Genomic DNA, 18,097 nt, shown 5'->3' on the forward strand with positions numbered 1-18,097 from the left:
TAACACATAATCCTATACAAATTATAGATAAAATTAAGAAAGGTGTGTTGGGATAGTTTGGGCATGTGGAACGATTGAGTGAGTATACGACGATGAAACAATTTTATGAGGCGAATGTAATTGAAAAAAGGAGCAGAGGAAAACTCATGAAAATTTGGCATGTTCAGGTATGTCAAATACTTGAAAGAGGCCGGTTAAGGAGTAGAAACAATCAGCGGGTAGAAACAATGAGGAGATGCATGAATGCGGATGAGGGGAAGAATGATCGCCGCACCACGCCAGACAGAGTAGTGTGGCGTGCTATTCTCTCTGTCTACCCCAGCGGGGAAGCGGCGTGATGGTTAGTTAGTTAGTTTATACATATGTTTATTTGATTTTATTTTTTAACACATCTTTTTCATTTAACCCTAGTTATCATTTCAGATAACACACGTGTTTACAATAATCTCATAAAGTATACTATTACATAGTTCATTGTTCAATGAACTCACTAATTATAGTAATTATTATGTGGTATGATGAAGTGTGAAACTATTTCATAGTCTGGTACCTTTGCATAAGTAAATAGTATTATAATATCGCACAGCTCAGCGAAATAATAAAAATATATACATGGGTACTGTGTACGTTTTTTTCGAGTATATTTTAAGGGATGGCTATGTACAAATGTTTTATTTTAATATGTTCAAATACTTTATTATTAATTATAATTTATAATAAAAACGCATTGGTTAAAGTATTATTTATTTTCGATCAGTTGATTTAAATAATAAAAAAGGTTTCATATCTACCATATCGTCGATATCACTAGGATAGGTGTAAAAATTCTAGGCGAAATTTTCAAAATTCCTTTTTTATCAAAAGAAAAATTGTTCTCTTCCATACATTCACCCCAAAGACTGAAATAATTAGACGTATTGAAAGCGGTCGATCCATATATTATTTTAAGTAAATATTTTAATTTACAATTTTTTTTAAAACCAACATTCATAATATTAACATGTAAGAAGAAAATATGGAAGTCTGAAGTTTAGGTGATCACTTTGAGAACAAAGATTTGGACACACTCAAAATATGGTGGTTTAGGTGATTTATTTATTTTATTTAAAAAAAATAAAAAAATATATATATACATATATATATATATATATATATATATATATATATATATATATATATATATATATATATATATATATATATATATATATATATATATATATATATATATATATATATATATATATATATATATATATATATATATATATATATATATATATATATATATATATATATATATATATATATATATATATATATATATATATATATATATATATATATATATATATATATATATATATATATATATATATATATATATTTTAACCCTTATCCGGACCCAACGGTGCATAGGGCACTGCATCATGGCGACGCAGTGTTATCTTGATTATTAATCGCATGAAGGCAAGGTGATCAGTCCTGCGCTACTTGTGCCAGTCCAATGAATATGAGATTGAAAATCATCCGTATTTATTTTGACCCCCCTGGGAATCGAACCCGGGACCTCCAGCACAGTAACCTAATGCGCTGAACACTATACTACGGAGGCGGACAAATTAAAATATAAGGATAAAACCCTTGTGTAAGACCACTTTTGCGTTTGATAATGTTTTTTTCAATAAAACAAAAACTATATTTATAACCACTTTTATTTTTGGTACGTTTCTCCAACCGGATTTGACACAAACCTTATCATCTTCGGGGATGGATATGTACAGATCCATCCAAGAATTTGAGTAGTGTGGTTGTCAATAATGGGTAGAATTGGTGAATGTCACACGTGTGTAAAAACCAGCCTATGACGGTCGTCAGCCCCGTAAATGCCCAGACTTCCATATTCTTCTTCATCTTTGATGAGATGTCAATGATAACATGATTTATGTCTTTACAAAGACGTGTTTTTTAAAATCGAACACGGCAACACAATATTGATTTACCTTTTGCATATTTTGTTAAACATCTGATTCTTAATTAAACACAGATCTCGGTCGCAGCACTAAATTGAATCATAATAGCTCCAAGCAGAACTTGACGACATTAAGTATGAATTTCTATGTTCCCGATAGCATTTATAAACTATTTGCCTAAAACAGAAAAATATTTATTCATTTATTTTAACATATCGCTCACTCCTTTAAAGAACGTCATGTTTCAAAAATCGTCAATTTTCAGTTGTGCATGTTTTCGGAAAGCCCAGAAAATGTACTGTATCCCAGCAAAAGCGGCATATTTTTACTTAATTTACCGGCTACAGAAGGTTTTGTTTTTGCATTTTGAAGAAAAGGTATTGTTTAATTTTTTTTTAAATATACCTACTTAATATTTTTCAAATGGAGAAAAAACATTCAAGTTTTACCTAAAAAGGTCTGTTGCACAGTATAAAGTTCAATAAGTGGCTTATATTTATTTTAAATACATTTTATTATATTTTTTACCTTTAAAAACGATCTCTTGAAAATATTTTTATTTTTTATTTATTTAAGACGTTGTTGAAAGGAGTGAGCGATATTAGATTATAAATCACAAATATAATTTTCCCAAAAAGTAATTTCCATCACTTATTTTGAGACATAGGATTAAGGTTGACAAGACTGAAAAACAAATAAGAAAACACAGGGCAAAATTCAAAATATAAAGCAATAATATATCTTAAACCAGATCATTTAAACCAGCCTATGACGGCCGTCAGCCCCGTAAATGCCCAGTCTTCCATATTCTTCTTTATCTCTGATGAGATGTTAAAAAATAATATAATAGCGGGTACTTTATTCAGGCTAAAAGCTTTAAATAACAGAGATTATTCAAACAGGGATTTTAGAGTTACCGTTTTAAGCCAGTATATCCACGAAATTATGAACGTGTGTTCCAAAAATTACATTATTTACTTACAACATTTTGAGTGTGTCCAAATACTTGTTCACAAAATCTGGATTATCTCCAATTACAGGAGTTATTTTCATATTATTTTTTGATTTCTCATCAAAGATGAAGAAGAATATGGAAGTCTGGGCATTTACGGGGCTTACGACCGTCATAGGCTGGTTTAAGTGATCACTTTACACACGTGTAACATTCACCAATTCTACCCATTATTGACAACCACACTACTCAAATTCTTGGAAGTTCTATATATATGAACCAATTTAGAAACCTTGTTCATGAATCACTAGAACTTCACTAGAGACATCTATTGGTGAGATGTAAAGAAGCTTTTTATTAAGCAGAAACTCTTATATTAGTATGTGAGATCCGAATCCTGGATTATAATCACACACATGAGAAACGCCAGAAAATACCATTTTCATTTTTATTATTAAGCTTATAATTTGACCAGATAATTTATTTACAACATTTTGAGTGTGTCCAAATACTTGTTCACAAAATCTGGATTATCTCCAATTACAGGAGTTATTTTCATATTATTTTTTGATATCTCATCAAAGATGAAGAATAATATGGAAGTCTGGGCATTTACGGGGCTTACGACCGTCATAGGCTGGTTTAAGTGATCACTTTACACACGTGTAACATTCACCAATTCTACCCATTATTTTTACACGTGTGTAAAGTGATCACTTAAACCAGCCTATGACGGTCGTAAGCCCCGTAAATGCCCAGACTTCCATATTCTTCTTCATCTTTGATGAGATATCAAAAAATAATATACATTATTTACGATTGAAAAGAAAGTAGCTTTGAGTAGAATTATGAGTATATGTTCCCAGTACATTCATTACAATTGGCAAGTAATAATTTCGTTTGAATAAAATACAGTAGCAGTGTGTAAGAATGCCTAGAATCAACGCTTTGCCATTCAACTCCAATATCCCGGAATGTGTTTGTATGATGCGTTGCGCTACTATGCCTTCTAAATACCATATAAATTTAAAATCGCGTACTGACGTCACAAAGTTCATATTAATTCGACGTATGTACTTTATTCCACATTGTAGGTACACATTAGTGACATGTGTTATTTAGATATCCATGCATAAATCAAATATGTGTACTCGTGTTTATTTGGAGTCATTTGTTCAGCTTACCAACTTTACTAATAATTTTTGTTTCAACCTTTTTTTAAAAAATAATCTTATATCATTAGTATGATAAGTAATACATACTTGATTTAAAATGCAATATATATTTTTTTATAAACAAAAACATAAATATTACTTTGTTCGAAATCTCAAATCATCTAAAGTTATACACCGATTGCTGAGATTTTTTTTCACAAAGGTTGCACTTGTGATCGGTAAAAACGTGATTTTTGGGAAAACAGTTTGTTACCGCAACGGCAGCGCCATCTGTTAAACGTAATAGCATAACACGCAAAATTAAATATTGTTTATTGCGGACAGCGTGTTTCTTGTAGGTAGTAGAGGAAGGTAGTAAGGTAAGCTAGGTACTACTTAGTAAGGTAGGGTAGGTACTGGTTGCGTTTTTATTAAGTAAGTTAGGATAGGCACTGCTTTTCTGCCTATATGGAATGCACGCCCCTGGTCATAAGCCCTGTACATACTCAGACTTCCATATTCTTCCATTTTATTGTAAAAAAAGTTATTCTTCGAAATAAATATATGGTTTTGAAAAGAGTTAAAAACTATATAAAAATATTTTTTCCATACATATTCTAAAAAACTAAAAAATATCCAATACTAATACATAAATTCTTTTACCAACAAACATAAACAATAAATAATAACGTATAAGTCCCTATCTAAGCACAAAAGCTTAGTCACTTTATTGGAGAGAATTAAATTATTAATTTTAAGAATATAAAGGTAGAAATGTCTAGAAAATGATTAAAAATTACTTAAAATACAACTTTTGTAACCGTATTAAATAATAGAAAAATTCGTTCTTTAAAAAATCGAGCGTGGAGAGACGTGTTACCTCTTCGGCGCTTGGCCGGCGAATGCGTTCTGTTTTTGCAAATATCCCCAATAAGCATCTCGGCTGTCCAAACTTAAAAATCAGTAAGGGACATTTTTTTGCATTTTTTGACTCTACTTAGAATAGAATCTACTTAGTCCAAAAATGCTAAAAAAAACGTACTGCAAAAAAATGTCCCTTACTGTGTTTTGAGTTTGGACAGCCGATATGAACGAGTAATATCTAATTGTGTTGTCTCTTAGACTACTATTGTGTTCAATTCCAGCATTTCTGAGGCGTGTTTCGTTGTAAAGAGTGATAACCTTGGTTCGTTTCCCACACTTTGACATCAAACGGTCTTATGACGTCAATGAAGACTGTAACCGATGGCAAGAAAATGTGTTCACATAGTGTAAAAGTCTTTCAGGATCTTTCAGGATCTTTTAGGATCAGGTCGAAGACTTTCAGGGATCCTGCAATGACAAAACATAAATAAATTTGAGCAAAAAACACCCTCAGCCCACGCCCATAAATGTTCTTTAAGGCCGAGATCTCAGACGATCAAATTCTGCTAACTAACTGACTAACTGACTAACTGCGATCCGTGCACGATATTGAGTTGGGAGTGTCGGGTTATGAATTTTCTTCAAACCCGGGTAATTGATTTTTTTGCTAGAAACACAGTTTTTGTATCGAAAAATAAGTTTTTCTTCGAAATAAATTGAGTTATTGAAATGTAACTAGAAAAAAAATATATAAAAAACATTTTTTCAATAAATATTCTTTAAAAAATCTAAATTCCATATATATAATTTTTAAAAAATGTGCATGGAGACTTAAAACAGTTTAATATATTTTTTTAATGGTGAATATTACACAGTGTATGAAATGATCAGTTAAACCAGACAATAACCAGTCAAATCCCCTGTTAATGCTCAGACCCCCACCTCAAAAAGACTCATCTATGTTGAGATATCTATAAATATCTTCTTCTTCTAATTGGTGTAGGCCTTGTGGCCTTTTTTGAAGATGGATTAGCTTCCTGCGATGTCCTGCTCTTTGGTGGTCTGCCTAAGAGTCATCTATCTCAGGATCGGCAGTGCAGTGCAATGTGGGGAAGTTTGGATGGTTCCATTCTCCTCACATTCGTATAAAAGTGTCATGTATAAAAATATTAAATATGTATTTTATTTATTGTTTCGGCATTAACTTTGTGGTAAGACATGTTACAATGATTAAAGAAAACACTTCGTTTTTTACCACTTGAGACTACATGTTTCAGAAGTTAAACTTCCATCATTCAGGTCTGTGTATTATACAGACCTGAATGATGAAAGTTTAACTTCTGAAACATGTAGTCATAATAAAACTCAAGTGGTAAAAAACGAAGTGTTTTCTTTAATCATTATTAAATATGTATTTTACAATGTGTCCTCGGCGACACATTATTGTACATTTGAACTGAACAAATGGTAAAATAGTTTATTTCAGTAATCTTAAAAAAAATGTTTTGATAAGATAGCAGTAAATGACCATTAGTTTCGTAGCACGGCGTACGTGCAGAATTCATTCATTATAAATTCTAACGAACGTTAGTTGGTTTTCTGTTTACTAAAAATTTCGGTCAAAATCTTACTCAAATATCAAATATTTAACTAGCGTAAATACTAGGTCTATATTTGCTTAATAATTCGTGTATTAACGAAGCTATATATGCTATATATATTAATATATGAGTTTCTGCTTAATAAAAAGCTTCTTTACATCTCACCAATAGATGTCTCTAGTGAAGTTCTAGTGATTCATGAACAAGGTTTCTAAATGGGTTCATATATATAGAACTTCCAAGAATTTGAGTAGTGTAGTTGTCAATAATGGGTAGAATTGGTGAATGTTACACGTGTGTAAAGTGATCACTTAAACCAGCCTATGACGGTCGTAAGCCCCGTAAATGCCCAGACTTCCATATTCTTCTTCATCTTTGATGAGATATCAAAAAATAAAACTATATATGTTTTAATAATTATTATATGTAATACAAAATATACTGAAAAAATGCACATATTGCCCACTCCTTTCAAGAACGTCATAAATAAAAAAAAAAATTTCAGGACAACGTTTTTAAAGTTCAAAAATATAATGCAATGTTTTAAAAATAAATATCAAGCCACTTATTGAACTTTTTACTGTGCAACAGATCTTTTTAAGTAAAACCTGAAGGTTTTTTCTCCATTTAAAAAATATTTAGTACATTTAAAAAAATAACTAAACTATACATTTTCTTCAAAATGCAAAAACACTTTCTTTCCTGTAGCGGGTAAATATTTAGTTAAAAATATGCCTCTTTTGCTGGGATATAGTACATTTTCTGGGCATTCCGAAAACATGCACAACTGAAAATTGACGATTTTTGATTTATGACGTTCTTGAAAGGAGTGAGCGATATATGTACAACATTTTGAGTGTGTCCAAGTACTTGTTCACAAAATCTGAATTATCTCCAATTACAGGAGTTATTTTCAAATTTTTTATTTAAGAAAAAAATGCACATATATGTAGGTATATTATTTATTGATTCGGCATAAACTTTGTGGAATGACATGTTGATTAATTAAAAAAAATAAACACTTGTTTAATGCCACTTAATGAGTTTTATTTCATTTTTAATTTAAGTTTTAATTAGTAAATACCACTATTTCTTAAAATCTACTGTGACACGTGTTTCGATGCATCCCGCATTATTTTCAAACACCGTATGTGAAGCCAATTCTAAATTATAGAGTTGGGTCCTTGGGACGTTTAAGGATGAAGAGGGGGTAGGAGCTGTTTCTTTTTTTTATTTATTTAATTTTTATTACTTTTTTTTTATTTCTTAGCAATGGGAATAGGGGGGAGGCTTAAGTAATTTTCATATTGTTAATTATGGGTTTATTATTATTTTTATTTTTTATGAATGTCTATTGTTTGAAAACGTTGCAGTTTATGAGGATAAATTTGTGATCATTATCTATTTTCATTACACACGACTAGTTTCGAAAACTACAGATGTTTTCATCTACAGGTAAAAAGTAAAACATTTAATTGTTTATTGTAACTGCAGACAGTTGGTAGAATTCCATGTTGAATTGTTGGGTAATACCATATATCCAAAATTAAACACCGTCTATGGATTGAATTCTACTTTATTTACATATATGATGTTTTGCTTTATTCACATATGTGATATATTGAGTGGTTGATAATGTCTTAATAAGACGAAACGCGTCACATATCATATATCGCTCACTCCTTTCAACAACGTCTTATATTTAAAAAAAACTTGATTTTTCAGGAGATCGTTTTTAAAGTTTAAGAATATAATAAAATGTATTCAAAATAAATATCATGCTACTTATTAAACTTTTTACTGTGCAACAGATCTTTTGAGGTAAAACCTTTAGGTTTTTTCTCCATTTGAAAAATATTTAATTTATTCAAAAAAATAATTAAACAATACCTTTTCTTCAAAATGCAAAAACAACACTTTCTGCCTTGTAGCGGGTAAATATTAAGTTAAAAATATGCCGCTTTTGTTGGGATATAGCACATTTTTTGGACATTCCAAAAACATGCACAACTGAAAATTAACGATTTTTTATATATGACGTTGTTGAAAGGAGTGAGCGATATGTAAATAAAGTAGAATTCAATCCATTAACCGTGTTTAATTTTTTATATATTACCTAACATTTAAATGTTACCTGGGTTAAAAGAAAATTAAGTTGGGATTTATCGTATATTGGGCCTCAATGCTAGAAGTTTCCCCATTGATGCATTCTTAAATAAAAATACTAATGATGAAACACTCGATTCCGGTTATCAGAATATTATTTGGGTTACAATGACGTCGGTTAATAAGAAATTAGAGTATTTGTCATCGTAAATAAATATTACCTATTACTAATGTTTCATTTACACAAGATTCATATTTTCTATCGACAAATCATGCATTATTCGTGTGATTGTTTGTAAAAACAATCCGGGGTTCGAATTTTGCATACAAATAAAAGGGTCTCTGATAAATAAAAGCTTTATCAATCTAACATAGATGGCTGTTGTGAACTCTTATATCGGTAGGGTAATGTCAAAGGGGTACATCTGTCAAATTTTTCATTTTCCAAGTTTGTTCCACAAAATGTCTAAAATAGTGTTTTCCATAATCTGGCAAAAGGATAAAGCTGTAGTTGCAATACTTATTTAGTTTTATTAAGATATGGACATTTAAAAATACATAGTTATTTAATTTCTCAAGTTTGTTTTTGCTCTTCTGTAAAATTTGGTCTGAGACAGATATACCCCTGCGCCTTTACACTACCGATATATCAATATATTTCAGAGTTCCGAAAATTCGAGAAGTGTGGTTATCAATCATGGGTAGAATAGTGCATGTTGCACTGTGTAAAGTTATCACTTAACCAGCCTGTGACAGACCCCTATAAATACCCAGACATCCATTTTCTTCTTCATCTTCATGTTAAAAATAAATCTTTTGTAAGGCTTAAATGTGTGAGGTAAATTCGAAGACTTAAGAATAATCAGGCATGATTAATGATGAATGGAGAATAAATAAAGGCCATTTAATCTTCACATTCGTTTAAAAATGATAACTAGGTGAAATTGTCACAATATTTTATGTTTTGTTTATTAATAAAATACAACTTAGTAGACTCAAAAAAATCTGTGTTTGATTTTAAAATTATTACATAAAATAAATAATCCCATAAACTAAAAAGCTATCCGTACAAGATTGTTTTTAACCTTTCCGTGAGTGAGTTATTGAATTGTATCCGTTTCATGAGGAGTGATTTTTTTTACATATTTATATATTTTCATTAAATGGGTGTATTATGAAGATAGAAATGTTTTAAAAATGGGTAAAAAAAATATCACTTACAAATTCCATGATTTATCTAAATAAAACAGGTACTATTATCCAGGGGTTGTAAACTGTCGATTAACGCAAAAAATACTTTTTTTTCTTCACTTTTTTTTGACATAGTACATTTACTACCATACTCCTTTTAGCAAAATTCATTGTGTAGTACATTTACGACCATACTCCCGGAAAGTATTCGGTGCTATTTATCATGAGTAGGGCCCTTTTTCCATCAAGCCTTTCGACCCAAAAAGGCCTAACTGGCGCTGGAGATCAGGTACTGAGGTAATAATGTCACCCTGTTACATTCTTCTCAACCTTCGATACTTTCTAGAAATTCCATGCAGCATAGTGTCATGTGCATGTGTGTAATATGTGAAAGTATTCAATAATTCTTATTATTACTACGTATTACTTACTTATTAGGTGTTAACCGAGGCATGCATGAATCAGATCCGTTACTGTCATATAACACATGATTTTTAATACATACACACTGTAATTATGTAAAACATAATTCATTCATGATGAGTAATTTCTGTTTTTTTAATCGATAATTTGGGTTTACGAGTAAATATACCTAATAATTACATATGTATTACGGATATACCCTGATATACCTAATAATTTAAAATCTTGGGGTTTTTGTTTCATTACACAAATTGTAAATTAATAAGTCAGCTCCCGTAGTGTAATGGTCAGCACCTTCGACTACGGTACCGGAGGTCCCGGGTTCTATTCCCAGGGGGGGATTCAAATAAATATGGGATTTATCACTCCAATATTGATTTAATACTACCCTGGACTGGTTCCTGGAGCGCAGGGCTGATTACCTTTCCTTCATGTGTAAACGATCAAGATAACACTGCTTTTATATGATGTAGTGCACTATGCACCATTGGGTGCGGTTAAGGGTTTTGAAGTACATTGAAGGACATTGGTGCCATAAACCAAGCAAGGACACAAAATGTCGAACCCTCTTCTAGTGGAACGGAAGGTCTGTTGATGACAGCCAACAGTCCGCCTTCTCCTGAGGATTTTTACGTAGTTTCCTCCCAGCAATGAGCAAATGCTGAAAAGTTCATGATTGGCCCACACTAGATTATCCCTCCTGTTTCTAACAAAGATTTAAAAAAAAAAATCTTTGGAAACTAAAATCCACTTAATGATCTATAAACCATGTACCTACATAATAAACAAGATAAATAATTAATGCAATTCCTATCTGAAAAAAGAGGGAAAATAAGGGTTTACATTACTATTCAGAAAGCCGTTTAAAAAAAAACAAATCTTTTGTTTTTATTTATTGTTTTAGTGAAATTACGATAAGGGGTCATGTCAATAATCCAGTTCAGTCATGTTGTGTTATTTCTCTTGTACTGTTTTAAGTGTACCTACTAGACATATGTGAGATTTAGACATAATATGATGTCCATTTGCGTACGTGTACAAGATAACACATCTTAAAGTTCAATAGTAACATTTTTTAAATAACGATGTTATGTTATGACGTAAAACATATACAAAATCGTGACTGGGTGCAAATGGCATCCATTGGCTCCAAAGCTGTTCCAATTTATGATAAAAAAGGATTACCTCCACACTTATGCATTTTTATTCGTTTAATGTGAGGATTTTCAATTATTGTCCGGGTTTCTTTTATCCATGAGCATAAATAAATGTCAAATGTCAGGGCAAAAGATTGTGGCGTTCCATCCTCCCTGCCTACCCCGACGGGGACACGGTGTGATGGTAGTAGTAGTAGTATTAGTACTTTGTCAAAATATACGATTTCTTGGAAATGGGGATTAAAAATGGGAATTAGAAAGGCCGGGTAATTTGTGTTTTCTCAGAATTATTTATCCTCACAGTACACTTTTCCGAATTCAAAATACAGCATTTTCAATCGAGAGAAAAAGATTTACCCAAGCTCCTTTGCCTAGCCGTCAAAATATTTTGAATATTGTTAAGTAGGTAGTGTTTTAGTATTAATCAGTCTTTATAAAGAAGCGGTCAGCGTCGAAACCGGTAGACATTTTAATTAAGTTAAAATAAAATAATTATAGTGATTTTAAAACAAAGTTATATTTTAACTATAAAAATTCATTCGTTTCGCTAGCCAAATTCGCTTGACGATAAATGGTATTTAAGTAAATTGTACCCTTTTCAGGACGAACCAAGTCGAATGGCTTATATATGTAGGTACCAATTTCGCAATATTTCGGTCAAATCAACGTGTGCATAGACAATTTTTACTAGGATTTGTGGATTCGGAATTCGAAATTTCGTATATGGCGAGCATTAGGGGCAGGTACCTATAATTTAAAAATTTTGAGAACCGTACAACTTGGCGCATGCGCGTCATTTCGGAATGGTCCCCGTTGTGGCGCGCGTATGTGTACGAGTTTCGTAAAAGTTTTGCCCCTCTCGATTTTTCTCCACAGTTTAAAACAGACGTTGATAACGGTTGATAATGTCAAAGTGTGTTCTTATCCGAGCAGTGAATAGTGTCGCATTGTACTCAGTTTTCAAACTATACGTTTGACGTAAAAAGACGTTTGGAAAAATAATACTAGCTGTCAAAACCATAACAGACAATAAACGAATTTCAAAATTTTTTAAAGTTCCTTGGCTCGTCACTTGTGTTTAAGATTTTAAATTGAATTTGTCGTTTTAAAGTTAAAAGGACACAAAATGGCTTGGATTTCAAACGTGTGCATTGTTGGATCTATTACAAAAAAAGATAGGGTAAGCCAATATTAAAATAAAAACAAAATATGACGACTATTTTTTCCTTTTTTTTTAAAAAAATATTTTAAATATCTTTTTTGTTAATATAATTATTAAATAATAAAAAAAATACAAAATATGGCTCCAGAGTATATAAAAGAGCCGTGTATTCCAGACAAATTGGTGGCGAGTGTTTTTGCCTAGAATTTTCACTCATGAATTACATGAAATTATAGTAACTTTAAACATATAGAGTAAATCCACTTATGAGTAGGCATAGGCTATGAAACTTAAAAAGTTGAAGCATGAGTAGGGTCATGATAAGCGGTGTTGCATAAGCCGTAGCTAGATTTCAGAGTCACTTGGAGTAATTAAAAAAAAAAACAGACAAATTGGTTGATAGACGTCTCACGCTTCGATCGGTTACAACTGCAATGGGCAAAGTGATCTTACCAGCGCACTAAATTTGGCGAGCGTGCCTTTGCTGTTGCGGTCTGATGGCGTTAAATGCTCTTCCACCAGTGTTTAGAAATAGCGAGAGTGAGATGATCTTTAGAAAAAAACTGAAAACACATTTGTTTGCTAAATCATTTCCACCTTCATCTTTTCCCCAATTCATTCACAGTGAAGCGCCCTTGAGGTAGTATTTTACAAAAATGGCACTATTCAAATTTATTATTATTATTAGTGATGAAACGGATAGTGATTTGGCTGCATACCGGATATGAATAAAATTGAAATTTATCAATAAAATATATATTTTCATTGACTTGGAATCGAATCTTGGAAGAGATATCCGGTAACTATCCGGTTTCAGGCCTATCTGGCCTTGTTTTACTATGATTAATATCATTTATACTAGAATTAGTATACTGGGCTTATTTTTTTATTTTTTGACATCTTAATATAGATGAAGACGAATATGGAAGTCTGGGCATTTACGGGTCTTATTTTACACACGCCATTTTTGTCCGCCTCCAAAGTGAAATGCTCATCAAGATGGCCACCGTACTGGAGGTCCCGAGTTCATCGAATAAATATAAGTGATTTTTTCACTCTAATATTTATTCGAAATGTGGTGTTGGAGGCGCATGCTCCGAATTCCATGGACAGCTAGACGCACCAATGAGTCCATTCGCCAGGAACTGCGCTTGGATGGCTTGACTCTGGCCAATATCTGTACCCGACGGATTCTCCAGTTCTTTGGACACGGTGCGCGTGGCAACGAGGATAGCCTGGAACGACTAGTTGTGATCGGTAGCCTGGAGGAAAAGAGAGGGAGAGGAAGATCCCCCACACGATGGACCGATCAAATTAAGGCAGCAGCAGGCACCTCAGTGGTTGGAGCGCTACGTGCAGCGCAGTCAAGGGATAACTGGAGAAGAGTCATTGCTTCTGCAAGGGTCACAGCCCTCAGCAATGAGGATTAAGACGGAGAAGAAGAATTTATTCAATATTACCCTGGACTGGTACCTGATCACCTTTCCTTCATGTGTTAACGATCAAGATAACACTGCGTTTATATGATGCAGTGCCCTATGCACCATCGAGGTACGGATAAGGGTTTGAATAAATGAATTTTACACACGTGTTACATTCACCAATTCTACCCATGATTGACAACCACACTACTCAAATTCTTTGAACTTCAACTCAAATTTTTCAAATTCGAAACATAGTGCTTAAATTCACTAAAACTTCACTAGAGTCATCTATGGTAAGATGAAAGAAGGTTTTTATTGAGCAGAAGTACTTTAATTTGTATGTGAGGTCCGAATCCTGGATTATGATCACATACATGAGAACCGCTAGAAAATATCCTTTTCATTATGTTTTTTATTTTTGCTTATAATCTGGCAAGTTTATTTCAAATTAATTATAATTTAATTTTTGTTTTCAGACATCAGGCTGGAGAAAGCTCCGGAATATTGTGCAGTGGACGCCCTTCTTCCAGACTTACAAGAAACAGAGGTATCCGTGGGTGCAGCTAGCTGGCCATCAGGGTAACTTCAAGCCTGGACCTGATCAGGGAACCATCCTCAAGAAACTCTGCCCCAAGGAGGAAACTTGCTTCCAGGTAACTTCTTCGTCTTTCATCATCACAGGGGTTCGTTTAGTCTCGTCTATGCATAATACACAATTAGTAGATGTATATACAGGGTGGCACAAAATTAATGACCCTATCGGAAGATGTTATATTTTTGGCAAATGGCGTCGTATGTCAATCATATTTGACATTTCGCACACTCCTTTCAATGACGTCATATATCAAAAATCGTCAATTTTCAGTTGTGCCTGTTTTCATAATGCCCAGAAAATGCACTTTAAAATGATCTGTTGCGCAGTAAAAAGTTCAATTTGATATTTATTTTTAATGCATTTCATTATATGTTTAAACTTTAAAAACGATCTCATGAAAATTCAAGTTTTTTGATATATCGCTCACTCCTTTCAAGAACGTCAAAAATAAAAAATCGACAATTTTCAGTTGTGCATGTTTTCAGAATGCCCAGAAAATGTACTATATCCCAGCAAAAGCGGCATATTTTTACTTAATATTTACCCGCTACAGGGCAGAAAGTGTTGTTTTTGCATTTTGAATAAAAGGTATTGTTTTATTATTTTTTTAAATATACTAAATATTTTTCAAATGGAGAAAAAACATTCAGGTGTTTGACCTAAAAAGATCTGTTGCACAGTGAAAAGTTCAATAAGTGGCCTGATATTTATTTTTAATACTTTTTATAATATTTTTAAACTTTAAAAACGATCTCCTGAAAAATCAAGTTTTTTGAAATATGACGTTGTTGAAAGCAGTGAGCGATTTGTGAACTATAAATAAAACTAAAACTATGTTTTTAACCACTTTTATTTTTCATTCTTTTCTCCAACTGGTTTGGACAAGAACCTTGTCATCTTCAGGGATGGATCTGTACATATCCATCCCCGAAGATGATAAGGTTTGTGTCAAATCCGGTTGGAGAAACGTACCAAAAATAAAAGTGGTTATAAATATAGTTTTTGTTTTATTGAAAAAAACATTAACAAACGCAAAAGTGGTCTTACACAAGGGTTTTATCCTTATATTTTAATTTGTCCGCCTCCGTAGTTTAGAGTTCAGCGCATTAGGTTACTGTGCTGGAGGTCCCGGGTTCGATTCTCAGGGGGTTCAAAATAAATATGGATGATTTTCAATCTCATATTCATTGGACTGGCACAAGTAGCGCAGGACTGATCACCTTGCCTTCATGCGATTAATAATCAAGATAACACTGCGTCGCCATGATGCAGTGCCCTATGCACCGTTGGGTCCGGATAAGGGTTAAAATATATATATATATATATATATATATATATATATATATATATATATATATATATATATATATATATATACAATTTTTTTTTTTACTTATTACAGTGTTATCACTGTCTATTTAATAGTGTGGTTGTCAATAATGGGTAGAATTGTTGAATGTTACACGTGTGTAAAGTGATCACTTAAACCAGCCTATGATGGTCGTCAGCCCCGTAAATGCCCAGACTTCCATACTCTTCTTCAGCTTTGATGAGATGTCAAAAAATAATAACAAATAGAGATTTGAATATGGTCTTGATGTCTATTGTACTTGTTTTATCATTGAAATTGGATTATCAATAATTTTTAAATCATTTTATTTTACAATGGTTAACGAAAACACTTCGTTTTTTACCACTTGAGTTTTATTATAGACTACATGTTTCAGAAGTTAAACTTCCATCATTCAGGTCTGTATAATAACTAAAATATAAAATATAAAATTGTTCTATAAATAAGGAGAGGGGAAAGTAAGGGGAAGGGGTTAGTCAAGGGACGGAGTTTGAAAACAAAGGAAAAATGGAAAGCAATGGTGAAGAATTTTGAAACAATATATTATTTAATTTAATCATTTTATTTTATTTTCAGATTTTGATGAATGATGCTCTCCGACCTTTTGTACCTGAATATAAGGGACAAATCCTCAGCGATGATGGAGAATGTATCCTTTTAATAAAACAAAAATATTTTCATTATATTTAAATTATTTCATGTCCGCCTCCGTAGTGTAATGGTCAGCACGCTCGGCTACCGTTCTGGAGGTCCCGTGTTCGATTCCCAAGGTGGGTAAAATAAATATAAGTGATTTTTTCACTGTAATATTTATTCAATATTAACATGGACTGGTACCTGAAACGGAGGGTTGATCACCTTTCTTTCATGTGTAAACGATCGAGATAACACTGCGTTTATATGACACAGTGCCCTATGCACCATTGGGGTGCAGATAAGGGTTTTATTTTTATTATTATTATTATATTTTGTATATTAAAAGAATTGTTTACTTTGTGGTATGGTAATATAACACCCTCCTTATCATTCATCGTTCATTCTGTATAATACCACTTTAATAAACACTAATTCGGGATTATCGGTTTCGGAATAATCATTCCATCATCGGATCTTTATAATGAAATTATTACGGTCTGACATTTATACAAAATTTTTTAATTAGTGTTTATTAAACTGGTATTACACAAAGTGTACTATGAATGATAAGGAGAGTGTTATATTAATTTTAATTCATATAATTCATCTATTTCTGTCTTTTGATAATTTATTTTCATGTTTGATATTTATTATTATTATTAAAAAATTATATTATTAAATAGCGTATGACGTACGATGGACATAATTAATTTTATTTGAATTAAACTGAGATAAAAACTATTTTTAATGTTTGGAAATAAATAACATTTTATCATTATAATTTTCCAGTATTGGGGCTTTCCATATACGGGGCTACTTGAACTTTGATTTGTTGCTTGAGCCCAGTACAAAAAAAAAATAAATCTGTATTTGGTCTACAATAATGAAAGTATCGACATGATTCATTGTTTCCCTGACAGGTGACACTTATTGTCACAATACTTCCATCGATACCACGATCTAAATATTTTTTTTTGTACTGGGCTCAAGTAACACATCAAAGTTCAAGTAGCCGCGTTCTACGGTATTTATTTTATTTTCATTAATTTATAGCGCCTAATAATGATTTAATGGTGAACGGTTTTACTTTTTTAATTTGTTAAAACCACCGAATTTTTTAAATCAAAATCAAAAACTTTAGACAATACATGAACATGAAAATGTGTATTAAAATACACATACATTGTTTATTCTTTGAAAAACCAATAGTTAAAATCATGTCAGGGTTTAGTTTCCTTTGGATATAGCGTTAGATTGCCTGGTCAAGTTTGTTGCATCTGACCCATTTGGATTGGGTCCATAGCCATTGAAAGCACTAATAACACATTTAAAAAAAAAAACATAGATAATTAATATTTTGATTAATTACTTCAAATGAAATTATTACGGTCCGCCTCCGTAGTGAAATGGTCAGCACGCTCGGCTACCGTTCTGGAGGTCCCGGGTTCGATTCCCAGGGGGGGTGAAATAAATACATGTAAGTAATTTTTTATCTCTAATATTTATTC

At 32.1% G+C, this 18,097-nt stretch overlaps 1 protein-coding gene across 5 annotated transcripts in view; it reads left to right on the top strand.

Moving 5' to 3' along the window:
- LOC148305211 (inositol-trisphosphate 3-kinase B-like) overlaps positions 1-18,097 on the top strand; it is a 102,914-nt gene that overhangs the window by 76,844 nt on the left and 7,973 nt on the right. For 4 of the 5 annotated variants that reach the window (XM_088267067.1, XM_088267068.1, XM_088267069.1 and 1 more), the window contains 2 exons: positions 14,484-14,660; positions 16,530-16,602. In XM_088267067.1, coding sequence (XP_088123193.1) covers positions 14,484-14,660; positions 16,530-16,602 — 250 coding nt within the window. Of the gene's footprint in view, positions 1-12,278; positions 12,602-14,483; positions 14,661-16,529; positions 16,603-18,097 lie in introns of those variants that run through there. The other variant, XM_088267070.1, reaches the window with a different exon arrangement.

Source organism: Brachycentrus maculatus, unplaced genomic scaffold (genome assembly GCF_059751285.1).
Source record: "Brachycentrus maculatus isolate JH-2025_06_01 unplaced genomic scaffold, ASM5975128v1 h1tg000277l, whole genome shotgun sequence".
In the NCBI taxonomy this organism is placed as follows: domain Eukaryota; kingdom Metazoa; phylum Arthropoda; class Insecta; order Trichoptera; family Brachycentridae; genus Brachycentrus; species Brachycentrus maculatus.